The sequence below is a fragment of the Pteropus medius genome, unplaced genomic scaffold (assembly GCF_902729225.1).
Source record: "Pteropus medius unplaced genomic scaffold, Ma_sr-lr_union100, whole genome shotgun sequence".
In the NCBI taxonomy this organism is placed as follows: Eukaryota; Metazoa; Chordata; class Mammalia; order Chiroptera; family Pteropodidae; genus Pteropus; species Pteropus medius.
In genome coordinates, this window is record NW_024349222.1 from 6,742,580 (window position 1) to 6,761,960 (window position 19,381).

At 36.2% G+C, this 19,381-nt stretch overlaps 1 protein-coding gene and 1 pseudogene across 15 annotated transcripts in view; one reads left to right on the plus strand and one right to left on the minus strand.

The window, feature by feature from the left end:
* Positions 1–16,447, plus strand: part of ELAVL2 (ELAV like RNA binding protein 2) — a 128,082-nt gene extending 111,635 nt beyond the window's left edge. For 6 of the 15 annotated variants that reach the window (XM_039880690.1, XM_039880695.1, XM_039880704.1 and 3 more), the window contains 4 exons: positions 2,372–2,525; positions 5,651–5,876; positions 13,022–13,060; positions 13,673–16,364. In XM_039880690.1, the coding sequence (XP_039736624.1) occupies positions 2,372–2,525; positions 5,651–5,876; positions 13,022–13,060; positions 13,673–14,003 (750 nt within the window). In that variant the 3' untranslated portion in view covers positions 14,004–16,364. Of the gene's footprint in view, positions 1–2,371; positions 2,526–5,650; positions 5,877–13,021; positions 13,061–13,672 lie in introns of all 15 variants that reach the window. The other 9 variants (XM_039880692.1, XM_039880699.1, XM_039880698.1 and 6 more) reach the window with 3 other exon arrangements.
* Positions 16,448–17,975: 1,528 nt separating this feature from the next.
* On the minus strand, positions 17,976–18,094 carry LOC120617173 (uncharacterized; annotated as a pseudogene).
* Between the last annotated feature and the right edge of the window lie 1,287 nt (positions 18,095–19,381).

Below are 19,381 nucleotides of genomic sequence, written 5' to 3' on the forward strand. Positions count from 1 at the left end.
ACCCGTTTTCCTAAATATATTTTCGGATAACTTTTAAAACACTCCACCCACACTCCTCTGAAATGCACAAAGCAGTAAATGTCACTGCATGAGTAAATTATTCTGGAACACAGTAATGGACTCAGGTTACTCTCAAGTTTAATAGTCTGGGTCTTTACCTACTTTTTCAGATGCATACAGAGGCAAATAATATTTATATATAGTCACCTAGGTTTTTAGGTTCTATGCTCAGCATTTTATGTATATTAGAGATTATTTAATTATTCCTAATAACAATGTAAAAGTACAACTGTGTAGTAATAGACTTAAGAATTTGTCCAAGTTCACAGAGCCCTTAACGAATTGAACCTAGTTTTGAGGCCAGGCACGTTATTTAGAGAGCTGTCACCTTAAAAGACTGTTAAATTATTTCATGCCATGCTTCAGCTCATGGAGACGCTGCCCATCCCTACTTCCTGCTTTAGCAGTCATAGGAAGTTAGCCTCCTAACTTTGAGAGTGTTTAGATGCTTATTCGTTGCTCATGGGAAGGGGCTCTTCATAAAAGGAACACTTCATTCACATGATCTAGAGCACACTAACAGCTGACTTGCTGAGAGCTCCCTGTCCTGGAGTGTATTAGATATCAAGGGAGTCCAAGTGGTGGAATTTTAGCTCACTAAAAAAATTGAGAATTACATTTTAGAAAAGAAATTGGCTATTTATGTATTCACATCACTAAATACATATATAATTCATTGGCTTTATGTTTTTATCAGCTTATAGCAGTCCCAAGACTAGATTCCATTCAAATTATTTTGGTGATCACTTGGAATTTTTCATTATTTCTTCATCTCCTTCATTCTCCAATAAAGAGACTTAATTTTTTCACTTACAGTTTTCCAAGTTATTGTTCCTTAAGTTCGTTGTTCTTAAGGGTGGTGGCATAAAGAAAAAGTAGTATATGAATAGTTATCTGTCTCCTCTCTACTGCTATTCCGAATTCCTTGTCTATAGAACAGGACAGTGCTAATGTAACTTCCAAATGGAGCCTTTGGTACAACAGATGTATGTTCACTTGTTAAAAAGCAAACATTGAATAAAGGATAAGAATGTTAAATGCTAACACTATTAGGGAAGGGGTGAAAGACAAGATCTTTATGAGATAGTATAAAACCTGGCTTGCTTTTTTTTTGGAGGAGGGAGGCAAAACAAACAAACAAACAAACAAAATACTTTTAACAAAGCTATGGGCATAATTTAAAACACGGAGAAAATATTTTATATTTCGTATCAAAAGCTATTTAAATTAAAAAATTAATAAGCAATGAACTAGAATAACAGATTCTAATGGATAAAATCAACAGGCAGAAGTTATCATATATTGTGAAATTTCTTTCTTTGCAGGTAGTTCAAAAGAACTTAAACTAAAGAGAATGTGGTCAGAGATAGTTTGTAGGCAAAAAGCCACCAATTACAGTTTGGGCAAGATATGGATGATTTGATGAACTGTTCCTTAAATGCTGTGGTCCAGTAAGCCGTTGTGGACCTATGGGAGTATGGGTTATTAGATTGTCTTTACTCAGCAAATATTCTAGCACCTATTACGTGCCAAGATATTGAAGATGCACATATCTCCAAGAGAGACAGCTGTAGTTCCTTCCCACGTGAAACTTACATAAAGAATGTTGATTATAAACAAATAACAAATACACTTGGACTTATTTTGTTTTCCATCCTTGTAGAGTTTTGGGATACTGTATCTTAAAAGATAGGCACCTTTTTTGAAAGGGTACATAAAATGGCAGGTAAAGTCAATAACGGGACTTAAGATCTTTTGAAATCAAGATGTAAAAGACTTGTGGACATGAAGACAGTAGACAGAGGATGATGGGGGATAGAAAGCTGTTTTTGAATAAATTAAAAGGGCATACTTACTGATAATAGGGTAAATTGTTTAGAAATGTGGCACCACTACCCCCAGAGATGGGAGAGCCTCGAAAACAGGTCACAGAAATATCGGATGAATTTAGAGCCATTAAGCTAAATTATTTGATTTAGCCTAAATCCCTACTTTAGGGGCTCAGCCTCGTTGAGGACCACTTGGTCACAAAGAGTAGCACTATACTGTGTGCTTCACTGGCCTGTTTTGAAATTCATAAATCTAGGGGTAAATGTTCTCTCCACCCAGCAGAATGGCATTTCTCATTTGTTCAGAATTTCTCCAGCAATGAATAAAACCGTTACTGGGCTTGCTTTAACTTCGGTGTTTGTGGTATGCTCTTTACGGAGGAGCTACTACTGAGTTGAAGCAGTGTTTGAGTTTCTGAAGGGAGGTAACCAAGTTTGCATATATGTTTGCATATACGTTTAATTTTATTTCCCTTTTCCAGGTTTCTTATGCTCGCCCAAGTTCAGCTTCTATCAGAGATGCAAATTTGTACGTCAGTGGTCTTCCGAAAACTATGACCCAGAAAGAGTTAGAACAGCTGTTTTCACAATATGGACGCATTATCACTTCTCGTATTCTTGTTGACCAAGTCACTGGTAAGTAGGCAGCTGCTCTGGACAATCTCTTACACTTTCTGACTGGCAGATTGTGAAATATTCTGCCTTCCCATATAGCAGGCTTGCCTCTAGAACACATCAAAGGTGTATGTAGGCCAGAAAATGCAATTTTCTACTAGAATTGTTCATAAATATGCATGGATAAAAATAGATTGTGGCGTATAGTGGGTGAGTTTGAGTCATTTCCCCCGAAGGTACAGGTTCGAAGCCTGTTTCATGGCTTGTAATAAATTTACAGATGCTATAATCTTCATTTCCAAGCTGCTGCATAAAAAGAGCTCCCATCTTTCTTATAAAGTACTAATAAACAATTTTATTTTTGTAAAAAGCATAGTTTAATGCAGCAAGATGCAGCAAGTTCTCCAAAGGAGGATTACACTTCAGCTACTCTGGTAATTGCTGTTAAGACTGTTTTCCAGGTCCATGCTGTCTCGTATTGGCATGTGTAAAAGTTTGAAATTTTGAATATTAAGCATTTATTTTATGCCTAATGTAACTTTTAACTTAGCTGAAATGAGAAGACTAATATGTTTATTAAAATGTGTGTATAAGGAGGCTCTTTCTGCCAAAGCTTTTAAAGAAAAGCTAGCGCTATACATTTGCTTATAGATTTTAAAAATAAAGTATAAGTATATTTTTCTATTACAAATGCAATACTTATTCTTTTAAAAACATATTGGAAATAGAGATATATGGCAATAAGGGGGGGGGGGAATCCCCTATAGTGCAAATACTCAAGCAGTCACATTAAGATTTTGTGGGTTTTTAAAAAAGAAAATAGGTTTTCTTTTCCTCTTTGTGTTTCTTTCTTCTCTCTCCTCTCTTTTATTCTCCCTGTTCTTTTTCTTCTCTCTGTCTCTCATATAATATCACTAGAGATGCATTGTATACTGCAGTGTCAGATTTTGCTTTACAAGAGATGGATTAACCACAGAATAAAATCAGGCCAAAGTTTTAATTCAAGTGAAGATTAATTTAGTTGATCTGAATTTGATCAGAAGTAGCCCATGTTATGTACTTCTGGGCTGTTAATTAGTCTCTTGGAGCCTAAGCACCCTACTTAAGAGTTCTGGGTAGAGCAATATATCTGTCATCATATACGTGCTTGGGAGAATGGTCTGTAGGTTTTGCTGTGTGGAGAAAATTTAGTCCAGTGAGGGTATATAAAAATATTGTCTTCTTGGCTGCATTTCATAATGCTCTTTATGTATTCTATCACAATGTGTTTTATCACACAGACTGTTATGGGGTTAGAAAGCCAGGCCTAGCAATCCAGATAAATTTCTTTAAATCAACAAAAATGCCTTTTTATTTTCGTATCATTTATGCTTTTTAATTCATTCATTTTTAATGAGGACTCTGAATTGAGAGTAGATTTCACCTGTGTTAAAGAAGGTCCTTGTCTGACCTGCAAGTCCATCCTGAGTTCTTAGGCTCTCAAGGCAGACCTACATTGTTACCTCCTAGTTTAGTCAGTGGTTCTCAAGTGTGATCCTGCACCATCAGCAGCCTCCTGGAACTGTGTTAGAAAAGCACATTCTTGGGCCCCACCCAGAAACCTAATGAATAAAACTCTGAGGGTGGGCATTTTACGAAGCCCTTTAGGTTATTCTGATACATGCTCAGATTTGAGGTCTACTAGTTTAGATGACTCAGCTTATGTAGAAGCCATTTCATTGCTAATCTGATGCTTTCCTTGTAGAACAGTTCAGTCCTAGGGATTGTTATTTCTTAATAGGAGCTAGTAGATATTTGCTGTCATTTCATCTTTATACTCAACAGCTTTTCAAGGCAAAATTATTCACTTTACCTGAAATGAAAAATCCTGTAATTTTGTTACTCAGCCATCAGGTGGTAATAATGTGCAATGGATATAGCTTAAATAGGAAAGGTGAAGTGATAGGGCTGTCTGAGATAAAAGTCTGTGGAAAATTCCTTATCTATGTTAGAATACAATTCTAAGCCATTGAAGTCACACAGTATTAATCGTTAAGCAAGTAGACCTTCATTTCTTTATAAAGTTCCTATAAATCATGATGGTCTAGTGTATTTTCTCAGCCTATCTTCCTCAATAACCTCTCATTATTTTCTTCATTGACATACTCTGAATCATCTAGCTACTAGTCCCAAGCTGGTACTGCTAGTACTAGTTTGCTTGCCAAGTGTTTCCCTGCAACTGCTATCTCATGATGGCCAGCTATGGCCACCCCCATTGGCTCGTTTAAGCTAATTAAATGGAGTGAGCTCAGTTTCCCGCTACCATTTCTCAAAAGCTGGACAGGTATTTGGCCATCCCTCTGCTTTCCCATTCTTGTCTCTCAGAGTGGGGAGAGCATGAGACAGGGATTGATATTCCATAGTCAGGAATAATTTTGCTAAAGCCAAAAAGCTTTGAGGCTCTACTTCTATTTTATTTTTAAATCTAGATCCTCTTTTAACCTCTCTTTCTCCACATAACATTATTTCTGTAATATAGTATAGTTAGTTAAAAGCAGTGAAGAAGCTTTAGGGAACCAGAAAAGCTTCTTCAGACATTTTTCTTAAAGGATCAGTATCCTATGTAGTATTAAGTTGAATTTTATTATTTAAAAATTTAGCTGAAATAAATTTACCATTGTGCCTGTATTTTTAGCATTTTTTTTTTTTTTAGCATTTTTAGCAAATGTTCTGTTCTTATTGCAAGAATTGGAGCCACTGTACCTGTCATTTCTGAGCTGTTTGTCCAGTAACATGATTTGAAAAATGAAATTCAGGCATGCTGTTGACATTATTATAAAGAGAATGTATGGGAGGGAGAGAAGAAGTCAGGAGAGAGGCAACATGGACATACTTGGGTGATTTCTCTTAGCTTATTGGTAGACATGTGATGATGGGTATTCAAATTAAAAAGGTGACTTCATGCATTAAAAAAATACAAAATTGTGATTCTAGACTGAATTACTACTAGTTAAGGTAAAACTTTTCTCCTCCTCTGATTTTGTGGCAGATGTTATATGTGGGTGAAAAAACATGTTCTTGAGAAGGAAAAATTAATTTATCTTTTCTTCTTTTCCTCTTCTTTTTCCACTGTCTCTCTTCTAAATTTTTACCCAAATCTATCATAGGCATTTCAAGGGGTGTAGGGTTTATTCGATTTGACAAGCGGATTGAGGCAGAAGAAGCTATCAAAGGCCTAAATGGCCAGAAACCTCCTGGTGCCACAGAGCCAATCACTGTAAAGTTTGCTAATAATCCAAGCCAAAAAACCAATCAGGCCATCCTTTCGCAGCTGTACCAGTCTCCAAACAGAAGGTATCCAGGACCATTAGCTCAGCAGGCACAGCGTTTTAGGTAAGTCTGGTCTGGTTCTTGTGCTCAAACTATACTCAAAACTCTCAGGTTCACTGTCCAGAATTTTTATTAACAATCTCTGGTTTGCTATTATTGTCGTTTTCTTCCTTTTGCTTATGGGCACAGAGAAAACCTACTTGGGGAATAGTGTCTTTTGCATTGAAGACACGAACAAAAGGACAATAACTTACAGCAGCTAGTCTCAGTGGTGGTGCAGTTTTGCCCCTTAGGGACCATTTGGCAGTGTCTAGAGACATTTATGTTGGCATAACTTGGGTGGGATGTGCTACTGGCACCTAGTGGGTAGAGACCAGGGATGCTACTAAACATTTTATAGTGTACTTATAGTCCCCAACAACAACAACAACAACAACAACAACAGATTTTCCAGCTACAAGTATCAATAGTGTCAAGGTTGAGATACCCTGACCTACAGGACACTAGGTTCTTCTTAACTGTCTCCAGTGCTCAGTTTCCCCTTTTTAGTTTTTTTCTTAGTAAGATTTTATTCTCCTGTTTCAGTTTTTAGGTCAAGCTCTTTCCATTACTTTGGTTTATAATATGTGCACCGTTAAAGATACATAACCCATTTGAATACATTAAGTTTCTACAAATGGGTACCTCTCCTCTTTTTAAGTTTTTATAGGGGTTGGCATATCTTCACTGTAAAGGGCCAGATAGTAAATATTTTAAACTTTGTGGGCCACGGTCTTCGTTGCATATATGTTTTTTTTTTTTTTTTTAATAACTCTTAAAAATATAAAAACCATTCTCAGCTCCTGGGCCGTACAGACACAGATGGCAGTCTGGATTTGGCCTGTGGGTGGTAGTTTTCGGACCCCTGTGTAGTCCACGGAATGACCATGCGTCTGTAGCACAAAGACATTCTATCTCATAGATAAATATAAATATTGCAATTTTCAAGCTTTATTCTAATCTTGAGGTAGCAACCAAATGAAGAGTCATTTAAAAACACCCCTAATTTTCATTTGAGAACAGTGACTTTAAGATGCTAACAGAGCACAAAGCAAAGTCACTGGATTTTTATTTTCCAGAACATTTTTTGGCCTTATGGTGTACCGCAGCCATAATGCCATCTTAACCCCATGCTGTTTTGTTTTTTTAAATCACTAGTGCATATCAATTTTATTCCTTTCTTTGCTGGGGCAGAATATTTATTACCAAAGATAAATTCACAATTATAGCTTAATAAAGAATTATGTCTTTTTGAGCTCAAATCACATGCATCTTTTCATTGGGGGTATTTAGAATGCTAAAAAAAAAAAAAAAAGGGATAAAATCAGTCAAATATCTCCTAAAAAAATACTCAACTATGTCACTTGAAGTATGAGAAAAAAAAATTGCCATAAGCACCGTGTTCAATTCCCACTTGGGGTGGTTTTTTGCTCTGGAAGAAGAGGTAGTACTATCAAAAGGCTCCAGATGGAACTGGATGACTACCAGTTGATTGAACCTTGTGTTCACTCTGCTTTAACTTTGTAAGGTAAAAAAGCATTGACAGAAAGGAAACACTGCCTGCCGCCTCTGACTGGGTGGATGGTAGTGGTGATTGAGCTGGAGGGAGAGCTGCATGGCGCTGCTTGATGCTTGTTGCCCTTGGGGAGAAAGAAATCACAGAGCCTTTTTTCCCCAGTTCTGCCTTTAGGTTTCTTCTCTGGCAACTTAAGTGAATAATATGTAATATTTTTTTGCAAATTTAGCACAGACAAGCTTGAAGGAATTTTAGAGGCGTTTCCTTGGCAGCTCATCCAGTTAATTTCAGAGCTCTTTGGGGCCTAGAAAAGAATTTTAAGCTTAGAGAAAAGTTTTTGAACTTGTTGATTTTAAAACTGGAAGTATATAAAATGATGTTAGTAGAGAGCTGTGTTAGTTTAAATTGTTATTTTTGGTGTTTTCCGATTTAAGCTCTAGTTTTTGTTTTATGGTAGTATTAAGTAAAACTGTTCTTAGAATTAAGATTGAATTCTGAGGAAGATTGAGCAAAAGAACTGAAATGACAGGAGAATTCCTGATTGTTGAAATGGCAAGGCATGTCAGTGACTCAAATATTAGGTGTTGTCACTACTGTGTTTGCTCTCAGTTCCATCTAGCCTCCTCTCTGCATGCTCTGCTTTTTATTTGCAGTTGGGTAAAGCTTTATACAGGATGTTCTGATGGTTAAATTTAATAGCTTTTTAAGTATCTTCCGCTCATTCTGTTTTTATCTTTTAGTTCCATATGTTATTAACTTGGAAATTCTTTCTTTCCCTAACTTCTATAATTTTCTTTTTGGTGGGGGGATGGAGAACAGGAAATGAGTTGTCTATTACAGAGGAAACTTGATTTCAGAAAATGGGGTAGGTTTTTATTGTCCTTTCAGATTTAACTCTTGTCTCCATCTCCTCCTATAATCTCTGTCTAGATAGTAAGTTATGAACTAGTGTTTGAGCTCAGTGAAAGTGTTTCATCTAGACTGAGTGTGAGAAGCAGTGGAGAGCCTTTATTTTTAGAGTTCAGGTTTAACCTGGTGTGTGTTTGGTTGCCTTTTTTTTTAATACCTTTAAAAACTTGGCTGTCATTACCTTGATTTTTCCCCCACTACTTCTGTTGAATTAAGACTGAATCTTCTTTCACCATATAAAGACTCTTGAATTAAGAATTTGCTTGTTTTGTTAGTATTTTGCTCTTCTCTAGGTCTGAATTATTATAAAAATATATTGTCCTAGTATGTGTCCTAATGCTCTTAGCCTTGAGTTTGTCACCTTCCAGCAGACACTTATAAAATTTCTCTCTATGCTTTTATGTTGTCATAATACCTTGAGAGTTAAGGGATATTGGAAAATATAAGTTATTAAGTATTATAATAACAAAGATATTAATATTAATGAAATGCACATCTTTTAAAGTAAAAAAATTAAAATCCATGTAATAAGGGTTCACTTTAAAAGTGGACTTGTGAGATTTATGACTCAGTCAACCCATATGAATAATTAGAGAATTATTTTAACATCAGCACTGCTGATCTAATACGCTTATTTAATTCACTACAATTTTCAAAATAAAACTATTCTTATTTATTTGAATGGGTAGAGTAATTCAAGCCCTTAAGTATTTTCTTGGGACATGGTATCTGAATTAAACTTTCAGCTAAATTTTTTCATCTCTCTTTTTGCGGAGCACCTTTAATTTTATTGAATGTGATCTAGTCTAATGGCCTATGTGCCTGCTTCTGTAAGCCTTTATGCATTTTTAAAGGAACCATTTAAATCAGCACTTGAGTTGCATTTAAGGCATTTGCTGGTTGCACTATCACAGTTTCCTTTTGGAAGAAACTGGTATCAATTCTCCTGAATCATTTTTTTCTCTCTTAGAGGACAGATGATACCATCTAATTGGATAAGGGGGTAAGTTGATGATCTTGCTGTGGTTTAACTTCAAAGCAGATCTTGGCACTTTGGAGTGGTTTTGAGAACCATTATTTTTAGAGTTCAAAGTTTTATTTTCTTACCCATTAAATCTCTCTTTATATTTTTATTTCTGACTTGAATTTACATTTTCCCTTATTTATGGGCCCTCCCATAGTCTGTCAGCTAAATTTTTTGGCAACTAGGGAGGTACTTTTTTATTCTCTACTTAGAAATACCTAGCTTCGAAATGGGAATACTCTACCTAATATATGGTTCCATTCAAAATACTGCCTAGTTATACGCTGAGTTGTATTCCTAATGATAGAAAAATGTTTGTACATGTATCCATAGTACATATATTTTTTGTAAATTATACACACATGGGCTTTTGCTATTACATTTATTAGCTCATAAACCTTGATCAAACATAGAAGATAAAGATCGGGTAAAGATAAACTATATCAAATGTTTTGCTAATAATCATGCTGTCTGGCTTTATATTTTATTTACCCAATATCTTAGTTGTTAATACTATACCTTTAAAGTAAGAGTCATAAAATTATCTTAATTTTGAACTTCTCGTCTGACTTCATGTGAGATGTGTTGGATTATCTTGTGTCTAACCTCATAATGAAGTTTGTACTAGGAGCAGAAGAAATAATCAACTCTCCCTTTTCTTATTTACGTGGGCTTCTCTTACTGGTGTTATCATCTGTTGATGATGATGATGATGATGATTATGATGATTTTTCAGGAATCTTTTTGAAGTTACTTCTCCTTTGAGGGATTACTTTAAAGCTAGGTTTACCTATTAATCCTCCAAATCCCCGTAATGTATTATTTGTAAAGTAGATAATGTCCAAGCTAAAGAACAGGTTGAGAGTGTCTCACTGTCCCTTTGAGGACTTCTCAGCCTTCTTTCAGGAAAGTATGTGATGCATAGAGAGTGAATTGAGGGCACTGGATGCAATGCATTTATTAAATATGAGTAAAGGAAACTGAAAAAATCTTTAAAAATCCATATGTAATAGACACTTTAATATTTACTTGCCATACTGCAATACCTCATCATGCATAATTCCCCCCTCATCCTATAGTTCATTCAAGAGGCTATTAACTTGGTCTCCATTAAAAATTTGGTTCCATTTTTAAATGAGTACACATAAAATTGAACTCTGGACAGCCCCAGCAGAGATGAACAATTCTGGAAAGTGAGCATGATCCTTGTGTCTGAGCTAACTGCCTAGTGTACAGTTTTCCAGCTGCTAGACTTGGGGTTTATGGTGCTCACATGGAGCCCCCACTGTCTTCCCCCAGCTTCCATGAGAAACACAGGTGTGTGGCACTGAGAGAGCAGGGAGAACTGCTAGGCCCACCTTCATGCAGGCAGTAGTTTTCAGCATCACCTAGGTCCTGTTTCTTAAGTCTTATGCTCCACTTCCTCCCTGTACTCCTTGTTGATGGGGGAGGTGGGAGAGAAAAAGAGGAAAAGGGAGAAGTAGAGGCAGAGGCAGATAACTTGGCTTAAGTTCCAAAAGACTGAATTTTTCCTAAAATAGGTACTAAGTGAAGAAATCAATGAGGATCATGTCATTGCTTATGATTTCATAGGTAAGAAAATATGAGACCCACTGAGAGGTCCTCAGAGATCCTAGTATAAAAGTCCTGGGCCTCCTGCCTGGAAATTCCTGGGATGGATAGTGGGGAATGAATTATCTCTCCCCCAATGCATGTGGGCAGTTTTGGTTTCCACCGTCTGGAAAACACTGAAAACTTGTGTAGGAGGTTCTATCTCTGTACATTTGGTTGGTGTCTAAGCTGCTGGTGGCGGAGTGTCCCTACCTGTGCCCAGTTAATGCACAGAGATAATCTAACCCTATTTTGAATAAGTCGATAAGGTCACCTCTGCATCTGGACCTTTCAGCACTTTGGAAGGAGACCTCAATATACTATTCAGTTCTATAGGTATTCTATGCTACATGCATTCTATATTGTTCATTTCAGCAATTTAATGAAATTTTCTATATCAGTTTACTTTATGGTTGGTGATTTAAATTGTGTGCATCTTTATTTCTGGTATTTGTGGCCTTTTGGAGTATAAAGATATGGCATCTTTGACTATACTCATCACCTCTGCAGGAAACAAAGCCCTCCCACCTGTGTTCTCTTTCCACACGTGTGCTTTCTCCCTTGCATGTGCAAACAGGCTCCTTGACCAGCCCTCCTGCTAGTTTTCATGCTGGGTTAAGTAGTTAAGGATAATGTTCGTAACCTTATTGCTTTTATTCCGTCAGCAGAGAGGCATTGTAAACCGTGGTGATCCAGGCCTCCATGCTCAGTAGTGCAGTGAGGGTAAATGTGTCCCTGCTCCTGAGAGGGTAGTGGGACAGGATGGACACATAGATGAGGATCTTTTGTCATTGTGATTTGTTGTTTCCTTACACTTTGCATTACTTCGGCTCTGTTCTTTCCATTTTTACAAAGCACACAAAATGCCTTGGGATGATTGAGAGCAGGAATGTGTGAGAATCTTTTTCCAATTCTGAAAGATAAGAAAAAGATGTGGGGTTTTTTTTTTTTTGGCTTTTATAAAACTAGAAGGAGTTGCTTTCTCATGTTCGCTTTAGCTTCATTTGAGGCCACAGGTTAGACAAATAAGGTGGAGGCATTTTTCAAACTTTCTTTTCATGGATATTAAAAGAGAGAAAAAATTGTTTCAGTCACCCAGGGTCTTATTTGGAGAGTGTGGAACATCGTGGCTGTTGAGGCTGGTTGTATGAGCAAGGTATTAAGTTATGCCCACCTCTAAACACATGCAGTTAGTTGGTATGCATGGTGGAAATTTGGAGCATCAGATTGGCCTTTGAAACTGATAAAGCAGGAAGAATCATGTACTATAAAATCAATTTAATTTTTGAAATAGGAAAAGGTATAGAGAGTTTGAAAGAGGACTCACCTATCTCAATACTTTTTAAAAGTTTTAGGAGAAGCTACAGTTGGTTTGTTTGTTTCTACCTGGCTTCTTAGGCTATGAGTAGGGCTACACTTGTAGCATAGTCAAAATGAGCATCAGGCTCCGGGGCTGAGCTCCCTTTGTTGCTCACTGGAGCAGTGAGTCTGTTGTCATTCTTTCTCTGACTCTTAGCTGAACACACAGATGCGGGAGGTTTAGCTGAGGTTCTTTTAACTTGTAATAACACCACTCTGATTCTAAGATATCAAAGTCCTTCCAAGTATGGAGGTTGAAGGGAAGTTTATGGAATTCTGTAAACTGCAGAGTTCGAATATTGGTGCCACCATTTACTAGCGCTGGGGTCTTGGGCAAGTCACTTAATCTGTGTTCCTTAATATACACAGGAACCAATAGAGTTATGAGAATTAAAAGTAATACAGCATCTATGTAGGTGCATGTGGAGCACTTAGAACTTGCCTGGAAAAAGATGAGAGCCCAAATGTTAACTATTCCAGAACCTCTAAATTTCTTCCCTGCACGGTTTCCTTAGATGACCCTGCATTGCACTGACCCTTGTAGAGATAAACTGTATCCATGGGAAATGCTAGTGTCTTGTGGCAGTGCGTACCCATTCTCTCAGGAATGTGAAAAGCCCCAATTTTTGAGACTTCACATACAATAAATATACACATATCCCCTTGGAAGATGGCAGTAAAAAGCCCAGCTTTCTTGATCATCAAGGGGAAAAATTAAAAACTGAAGTTTGCTAAATATGTGTTTTGCAGGTTGGACAATCTGCTCAATATGGCTTATGGAGTAAAGAGGTAATGATAGAGGTTCATGATACTCATAATCCTATCCCATAAGTGATTAGTCTCTTTGATTTTGGGAGCGGCACCCTTCATAAGTTTGTTTTGAGTTTTCTTTTGCATGTACAACCTGGTGAGAAGCTGCATTTTGAAGCACAGTTGACTCAAGGAATATTTTTATATCACTGGATGCCACCTGGTCTTTTACAACTCATTGTTTATTTTATGTTGCATTGTGACATTATAGCATGTTTACCTATGTGTTGCACCCCTCTTCCTAGTCCTGCTTAAATTCATGAGGGCAGTTCTAAACATGTGTATTTCTTTTTTTGCTATTTTGGATAATATTTTTCAATACAACATATAATGACCATTTCATAACTTATTAATACCTGGATAGTATAGCATGTCACTGCAGGCCATACACAGACTTTGGCTGAAACATCAAATAGTTGTATGTGTCTGTTGGGGGAGGGGAGTTATTAAAATTCTTGAGATGGTAAAGGGAAAAGAAAAAAGTCCATTGCTGTAACCAATCTCTGTTTCTCTCTCTCTTTGTGTGTGTGTGTGTGTGTGTGCGCGTGTGCGTGCGTGCGTGTTCGTGTTCATGTTCCCTATTTTGTTTAGTAGGTTTTCTCCAATGACCATTGATGGAATGACCAGTTTGGCTGGAATTAATATCCCAGGGCACCCAGGAACAGGGTGGTGTATTTTTGTGTACAACCTGGCTCCTGACGCAGATGAGAGTATCCTGTGGCAAATGTTTGGGCCTTTTGGAGCTGTCACCAACGTGAAGGTCATCCGTGACTTTAACACCAATAAATGCAAAGGTTTTGGATTTGTGACTATGACAAACTATGATGAGGCCGCCATGGCAATAGCTAGCCTCAATGGATACCGTCTGGGAGACAGAGTACTGCAGGTGTCCTTTAAGACCAACAAAACGCACAAAGCCTAATGAGCTCTTGTCCTCAGTCCATTTATATATGAAACTATACAACAAAGGCAAGTTAAGAGAAACTTTATACATTAGTAAATGTCTTTGTAAGTCAGTGTTGAGATGGGGATAAAACGACTACTTAGCATCCTAAGAAATATGTGAGATTTTTTATTGCTAGTATTTGAATTAAAACTTCTTAAATATCTTTTATGTTTGAATATGGACAAGAGGTACAGGGTTTTTACCTGTCACATTGCATTCTATTGCCTTCTTTGAAGAAGGTGGACCTTTTAAAGTGTTTCAGCTAAGGGAAGACATTTCTTTTCTTTTTACATAACTGCCTTGAACCTGTGAGTAAATGTTGAGGCTTTGTGTTGTAATTCTTCAGTTGGTTGTGTCTTCCCCCCTCCCTTTTTTTCTTTTTCTGATTAGCTTTGTGTTTCGTTTACATTTAAAGCATTGCTGTTATGTCTAAGAAAAGTATTTTGAAGTTTACATTTTTATTTATGAAGTTAAAAACAGTATTTATTTTATAATTATGATTTGGGTTGGGGAAGGGGGGGGCTACATTATAAACGCTTATTGTAAGAATACTGGAGAACTTTTCGTAAAGCAGTACCTTGCCAAAGAGATAAGAGCCTCTTTGATGTGGGTTTAAAAAAAGCATCTATTTTTATAAAAAAGAAAATTTGGAGAAACTTTTTACTGGTCCTGGAACAAATATTTTGACTTGAATACTTTGAGAAATCTCTTCATATGACACCTAGTGAGCTTTTAAAATTTACCAGGAAATTTGCAGCGGTTGGAAAATTTAGAAAGATTTATGATGTAGAAAATACTTTTGAGATCTTTGTATGAAAGGAATAGAATCAATGGGGGAAAACACTGCTGGTTTCGTTTTTGTAATCACCAGTGGAGCGTCTGATCATCCTGGTTATTATGTGATAGGTGGCTCACATTGATTTGTGATTTTGAAACAAATAAAAAAAATTTACAAAAGAATATATAAGAGCAGGCAAGAAATTTAAATTACCAAGAGATGGGGGAAAAAATCTGTTCTTCCTAAAGAAATCCCTTCAGATAGAGCTCACGGTGTTTAGTGATGTACTTGCAGTATTGTTTGAAGAATTGTTTTGTCTTAAGGAAAAAAGATGTTGCACATGATTTGTACTGCAGCAAATCAGCAAAAGTGATCTGAGTTGGATATATTTGAAGGTATTTTGGAAGTTACGTTCAAGGCTAACACCTGAGCTTTGTGTAATGTAAATAAGACCTTGTGTTTATGAACCTTTCAGCTAATTTGATTTTTTTCCCCTTACATGCCAAGTGATGTTCAGGTTTTGAATGTTTTTGTATCAGTTTTTTCCTTTGTAAATGGCATTAACATTGTTACTTGAGGTCTTGCTTAATCACTTTTGTTGTCCTGAGGACTTGAATTTACAGTGCATCAGATTTGTTGCTAATTTTGTCTGTAGATAGTCTAGCTTCAGCTGTTTATGGTGATGGCTACATTTTCGTTTATAAATATGTTTGTGGTAAAAAAAAAAAATGAGTATAACCATAGGTTTTGAACAAATTTCCTTACATTTTTCATACAAAAATCATAAATATCTGTATGCTATTGAAATTTAACTTTGTATGATGCTTAAACCACTATTTGGGGGAAATAATAAAATAAGTCTTTACCATGTATGAAAGAAATTTTAAAAATACAAAATATTTTCTGATTAGCATCTAGCTTATAATAAATTTTCAAAAAAGCTGAAGGCAAAAATGCCTTCATCAGGATGCACTGAGAACTATATAGTTACGTCCTGCTTTTTGTATAAACTGAGATGCTCACATGCTTCCCCTTAGAACAGGCAATGTGCTATGCATAACATAGTTGTACATTATCTTTGCAGTTGCGTTGTTTTATTTTTTATTATTTAAAATTGTAGTTATAAAATTTTTCAGTATAGTACAGTACATATACTGTGAGGCGCGTGCTAAAGTGAAAAAGCGAGTTTTCATGCTGACCCACTCAATGCTATTCAGAAATCAATTGGCTTAGCACTTTCTCATATCCTTAGGTGCATTTAGATTGTCAGAGTTAACCTGCGTTTAAAAAAAAAAAGACAAAAAAACAAAAAAACAAGATACATGTATATACTTAAAAAAAATAAGGTTTCCCTCAGGGGAAAACAGCAGCTACATGCTTCTTTCCTATACTACTGTAGCAAACAAAGGCATTGATGAGAGGGCATGCAAATTGTGCTTCACTTTACAGTGTTTATCAGAGCACTTAATAAAATGTAAGGCTGGTATTTATTTGAAGTTGTACAGTATGACTTAATTCACATCTGTTGGAATAGAAAATATATTCTGTTGAGTATTTAAGAGGCTGTACATGTTTTCTTTTGTGTTTGGATTCTTTGTACTTTTTCATGTTCAGTACATCAATAAACAAAGTTGAAGGGAAAGAACAGTGTGGTGAGTAGGTCTTTATACACATTTTGGGGGCTCCTGTGCTCAGTCTAATGAACTGGCTCTCTCGAGCTTTATAAAGTAGAAAGCAGTGTTATCTAAAGTAAGAATTCCAAAGGCATGTTAATTGAAGTAGAATGTGCAAAGAAACCTTTTTGAATGACACCTAATTAGTTAGTTTTCAAATATTACTTGATTAACAATTTTTATAGGAATATGTGCTTTTATTGGCTGGTTGTAAGGTTGGGGTAATTGGATGCTAACATCATTCTGTAGCTCTAATTTAATAACTATCTTTTCTTTTTTCTTACAAATGGGAGTTGTCCTCACACATTTACTCGAGCTAAAGAAAAACCAAACATAAGGAAGGTAACTTATTCTGCTTCCACTGGCAAGATTTAATTCATTAACTGTTGGTGTGTAAAATTTATATTTGTTGCCCAAGAGCTGGATTGTCAAGAAAATGTTCTCTAAAATCGGAAGCTCAGTTTTCATCAGGTCAGGGTTGATGTGAGTAGCACATGTGTACAAATCATGAATTGTGCCAACCTCGTGTTTCACATACGTATTCAGTTCTTGTAACACATCTCTAACAGAACCGTAGAGGGAGAAAAATATTTCTTACTGATCTTTTATGCAAACATTCTATTTCTCTAGAACTTCAAAAGTAAAATTGAAATACTTTTTTTTTTTTTATGAGGTATACTAGGCTTCTTTTTATTTAATTGTATCTGTCAGCTTTTCTTGCAAAAAATTGTCCTGAATTCACAACTTAGTAGTCAAGAGCGTAGATGAGTGACAAGACGATTCTTTTTCTTCCAACATGCAATTAATCTCAAATCTCCATGCTCCCTTTTTTATTATATGAATTTGATACTCTAATTTTGTGATGTTGGAACATTCTCCCCTCACCTTTCTCTTCTTGCATGCTTATCATTATTTTGACTTGGTTGCATGTCAGCAGTTCTCTTATATTTGAGTAGATAGTGGAAAACTTCTAAGTAAAAGGAGGTTTGTGAAACTACCGGTGTACTTTAGGAGAAATATTTTTTTTCCTTAGAATCCTTTCTCACCTTAAGCTTGCAAATCATCTAGGGTATCACAATTCATTGTTACAGTAACAAACATAAATTTTTAATCTGAACATCATTTTACATTATTTTAATCTTATTTGAGGAAAAGTGTTAGCAATTTAACCCTCCTGTTTTTTTTGTTTTTGTTTTTTTAATAGATTGCAAAGTCTTATTCTTCATAAGAGGATCAAAAAATGTAGTGGAAACTTGTAACTCCCTATTCAAAGGATTACCTAGAAATAAGAAAACTTGTATATTTTAACAATAAGTGTGTTGAAATTTTAATATACTTCCAGAACAATATGCATATACCTTTTATTGGATGGAAGATACAAAAAAAAAAAGGTGATGGTTTTGATCCTTTATGCCTATGTGACCATATTGGAACCTCAGTGACTAAAACAAATATTGCTAACATCACAACAAAATTTAATTTAATTTAATTTTTTTACACCTATAGCACCCAATCTTCCTAGGTGGTGTCCCATCCAAGTACTAACCAGGCCTGACCCTGCTCAGCTTCTGAGATCAGACGGGATCGGGTGTGTTCAGGGTGGCATGGCCGTAGACTAATTTTTTTTTGAAGAACACTTATAGCTTCAGTTATTGCAGCAGATGGCTCATTTTTCTCTACTGTCCTTTGTTTTCTTTCCTTGAAAATTCCCGAAAGTGGGCTCAATTCCCTTCAAGTTGGAGGAATTAAAACATCTACACCATTAATACAAACAGCCTGTTTGACGTAGGGCCACTGAAATTAACCTTTCCAGAATTCTGGTTCATAGAAATAGAAGAATATTTATTATTTACAGGTTTACTGTTGTTCATTACTATACTGTGCCTTGAGTCTGTAAGCAAGATGTGGCTCTTAATCTTCTTGGAAACTGTTACGTTAAGAGGGAGGACAGACAAGCCACCAGGCCATGACTACAGTCCTAAGTGCTGTGAGAATCCAGAAGCAGGTGTCAAGCTAACTTGCTGTAGTTTTTATAAACCCAGTTACAACTTGCAAAAATAAACCTGCTCTGCCTTTCTTACAGATTCTGCTTTTTCTTTTTTGGAATGATTATTAGCTCATTTGTGTAAGTTTCAATCTGACATCAGTATCGTTTAGTTTAGTGAATTTTTAAGATGCTCTTATATTTTAAGATGTCCAAATCCTTCCTAAAGCAAAATAAGTTTTATACAATAAGACACTGTCTCTCTGCATAGATGGGTTGATGGAGGGACTTGGATGTACTTTATCTCTCTAAACATAAAATATGTGGAATGACAATTAGCAAAGCACTAATATAGTAAAATACCCTGAATTTTAAAGGCATGCCGACTGGCTTTATTCTACTCTGAATAAAAGTCTTAGGGTCTCGAACTCAATGTTAACATTACTTTTAGTTTTAATAACTAAAGATGTAGGTTAAGATGTAGTAGTTGATACTAACCCCCCAAAATACTCATGGATGTTATGATCTCAGATACCTTATAGCAACCAAGCATTTACCCCTGCTGTGTACAGTCTGAAAAGGACAGACATAAATGCAAGAGACAGTTGCCTCTGTTCTCTTGCACCGGTCTTGTGCTCCAGATTTGTCCACACCCACAAATAATATACAGTATAAAGAAAGTCAAGAGTGATCTGCGCCAAGTATATTAAAAAGAAAATGAACGAGTGGCGTGTGTGTGTGTGTGTGTGTGTGTGTGTGTTGGTGGAGAGGGTAATTAGTGGGGTGGGAATTGGAAGCCACACAGAAGTGGTAGCAATTGAACTGGGTTATTAAGGGTAGGTGGGATTTAAGAGATTGGGGAGGGAATTCAAAAGAGAATACTTAATGAAGACATATTAGGTAGAGTAACCCTATGTCA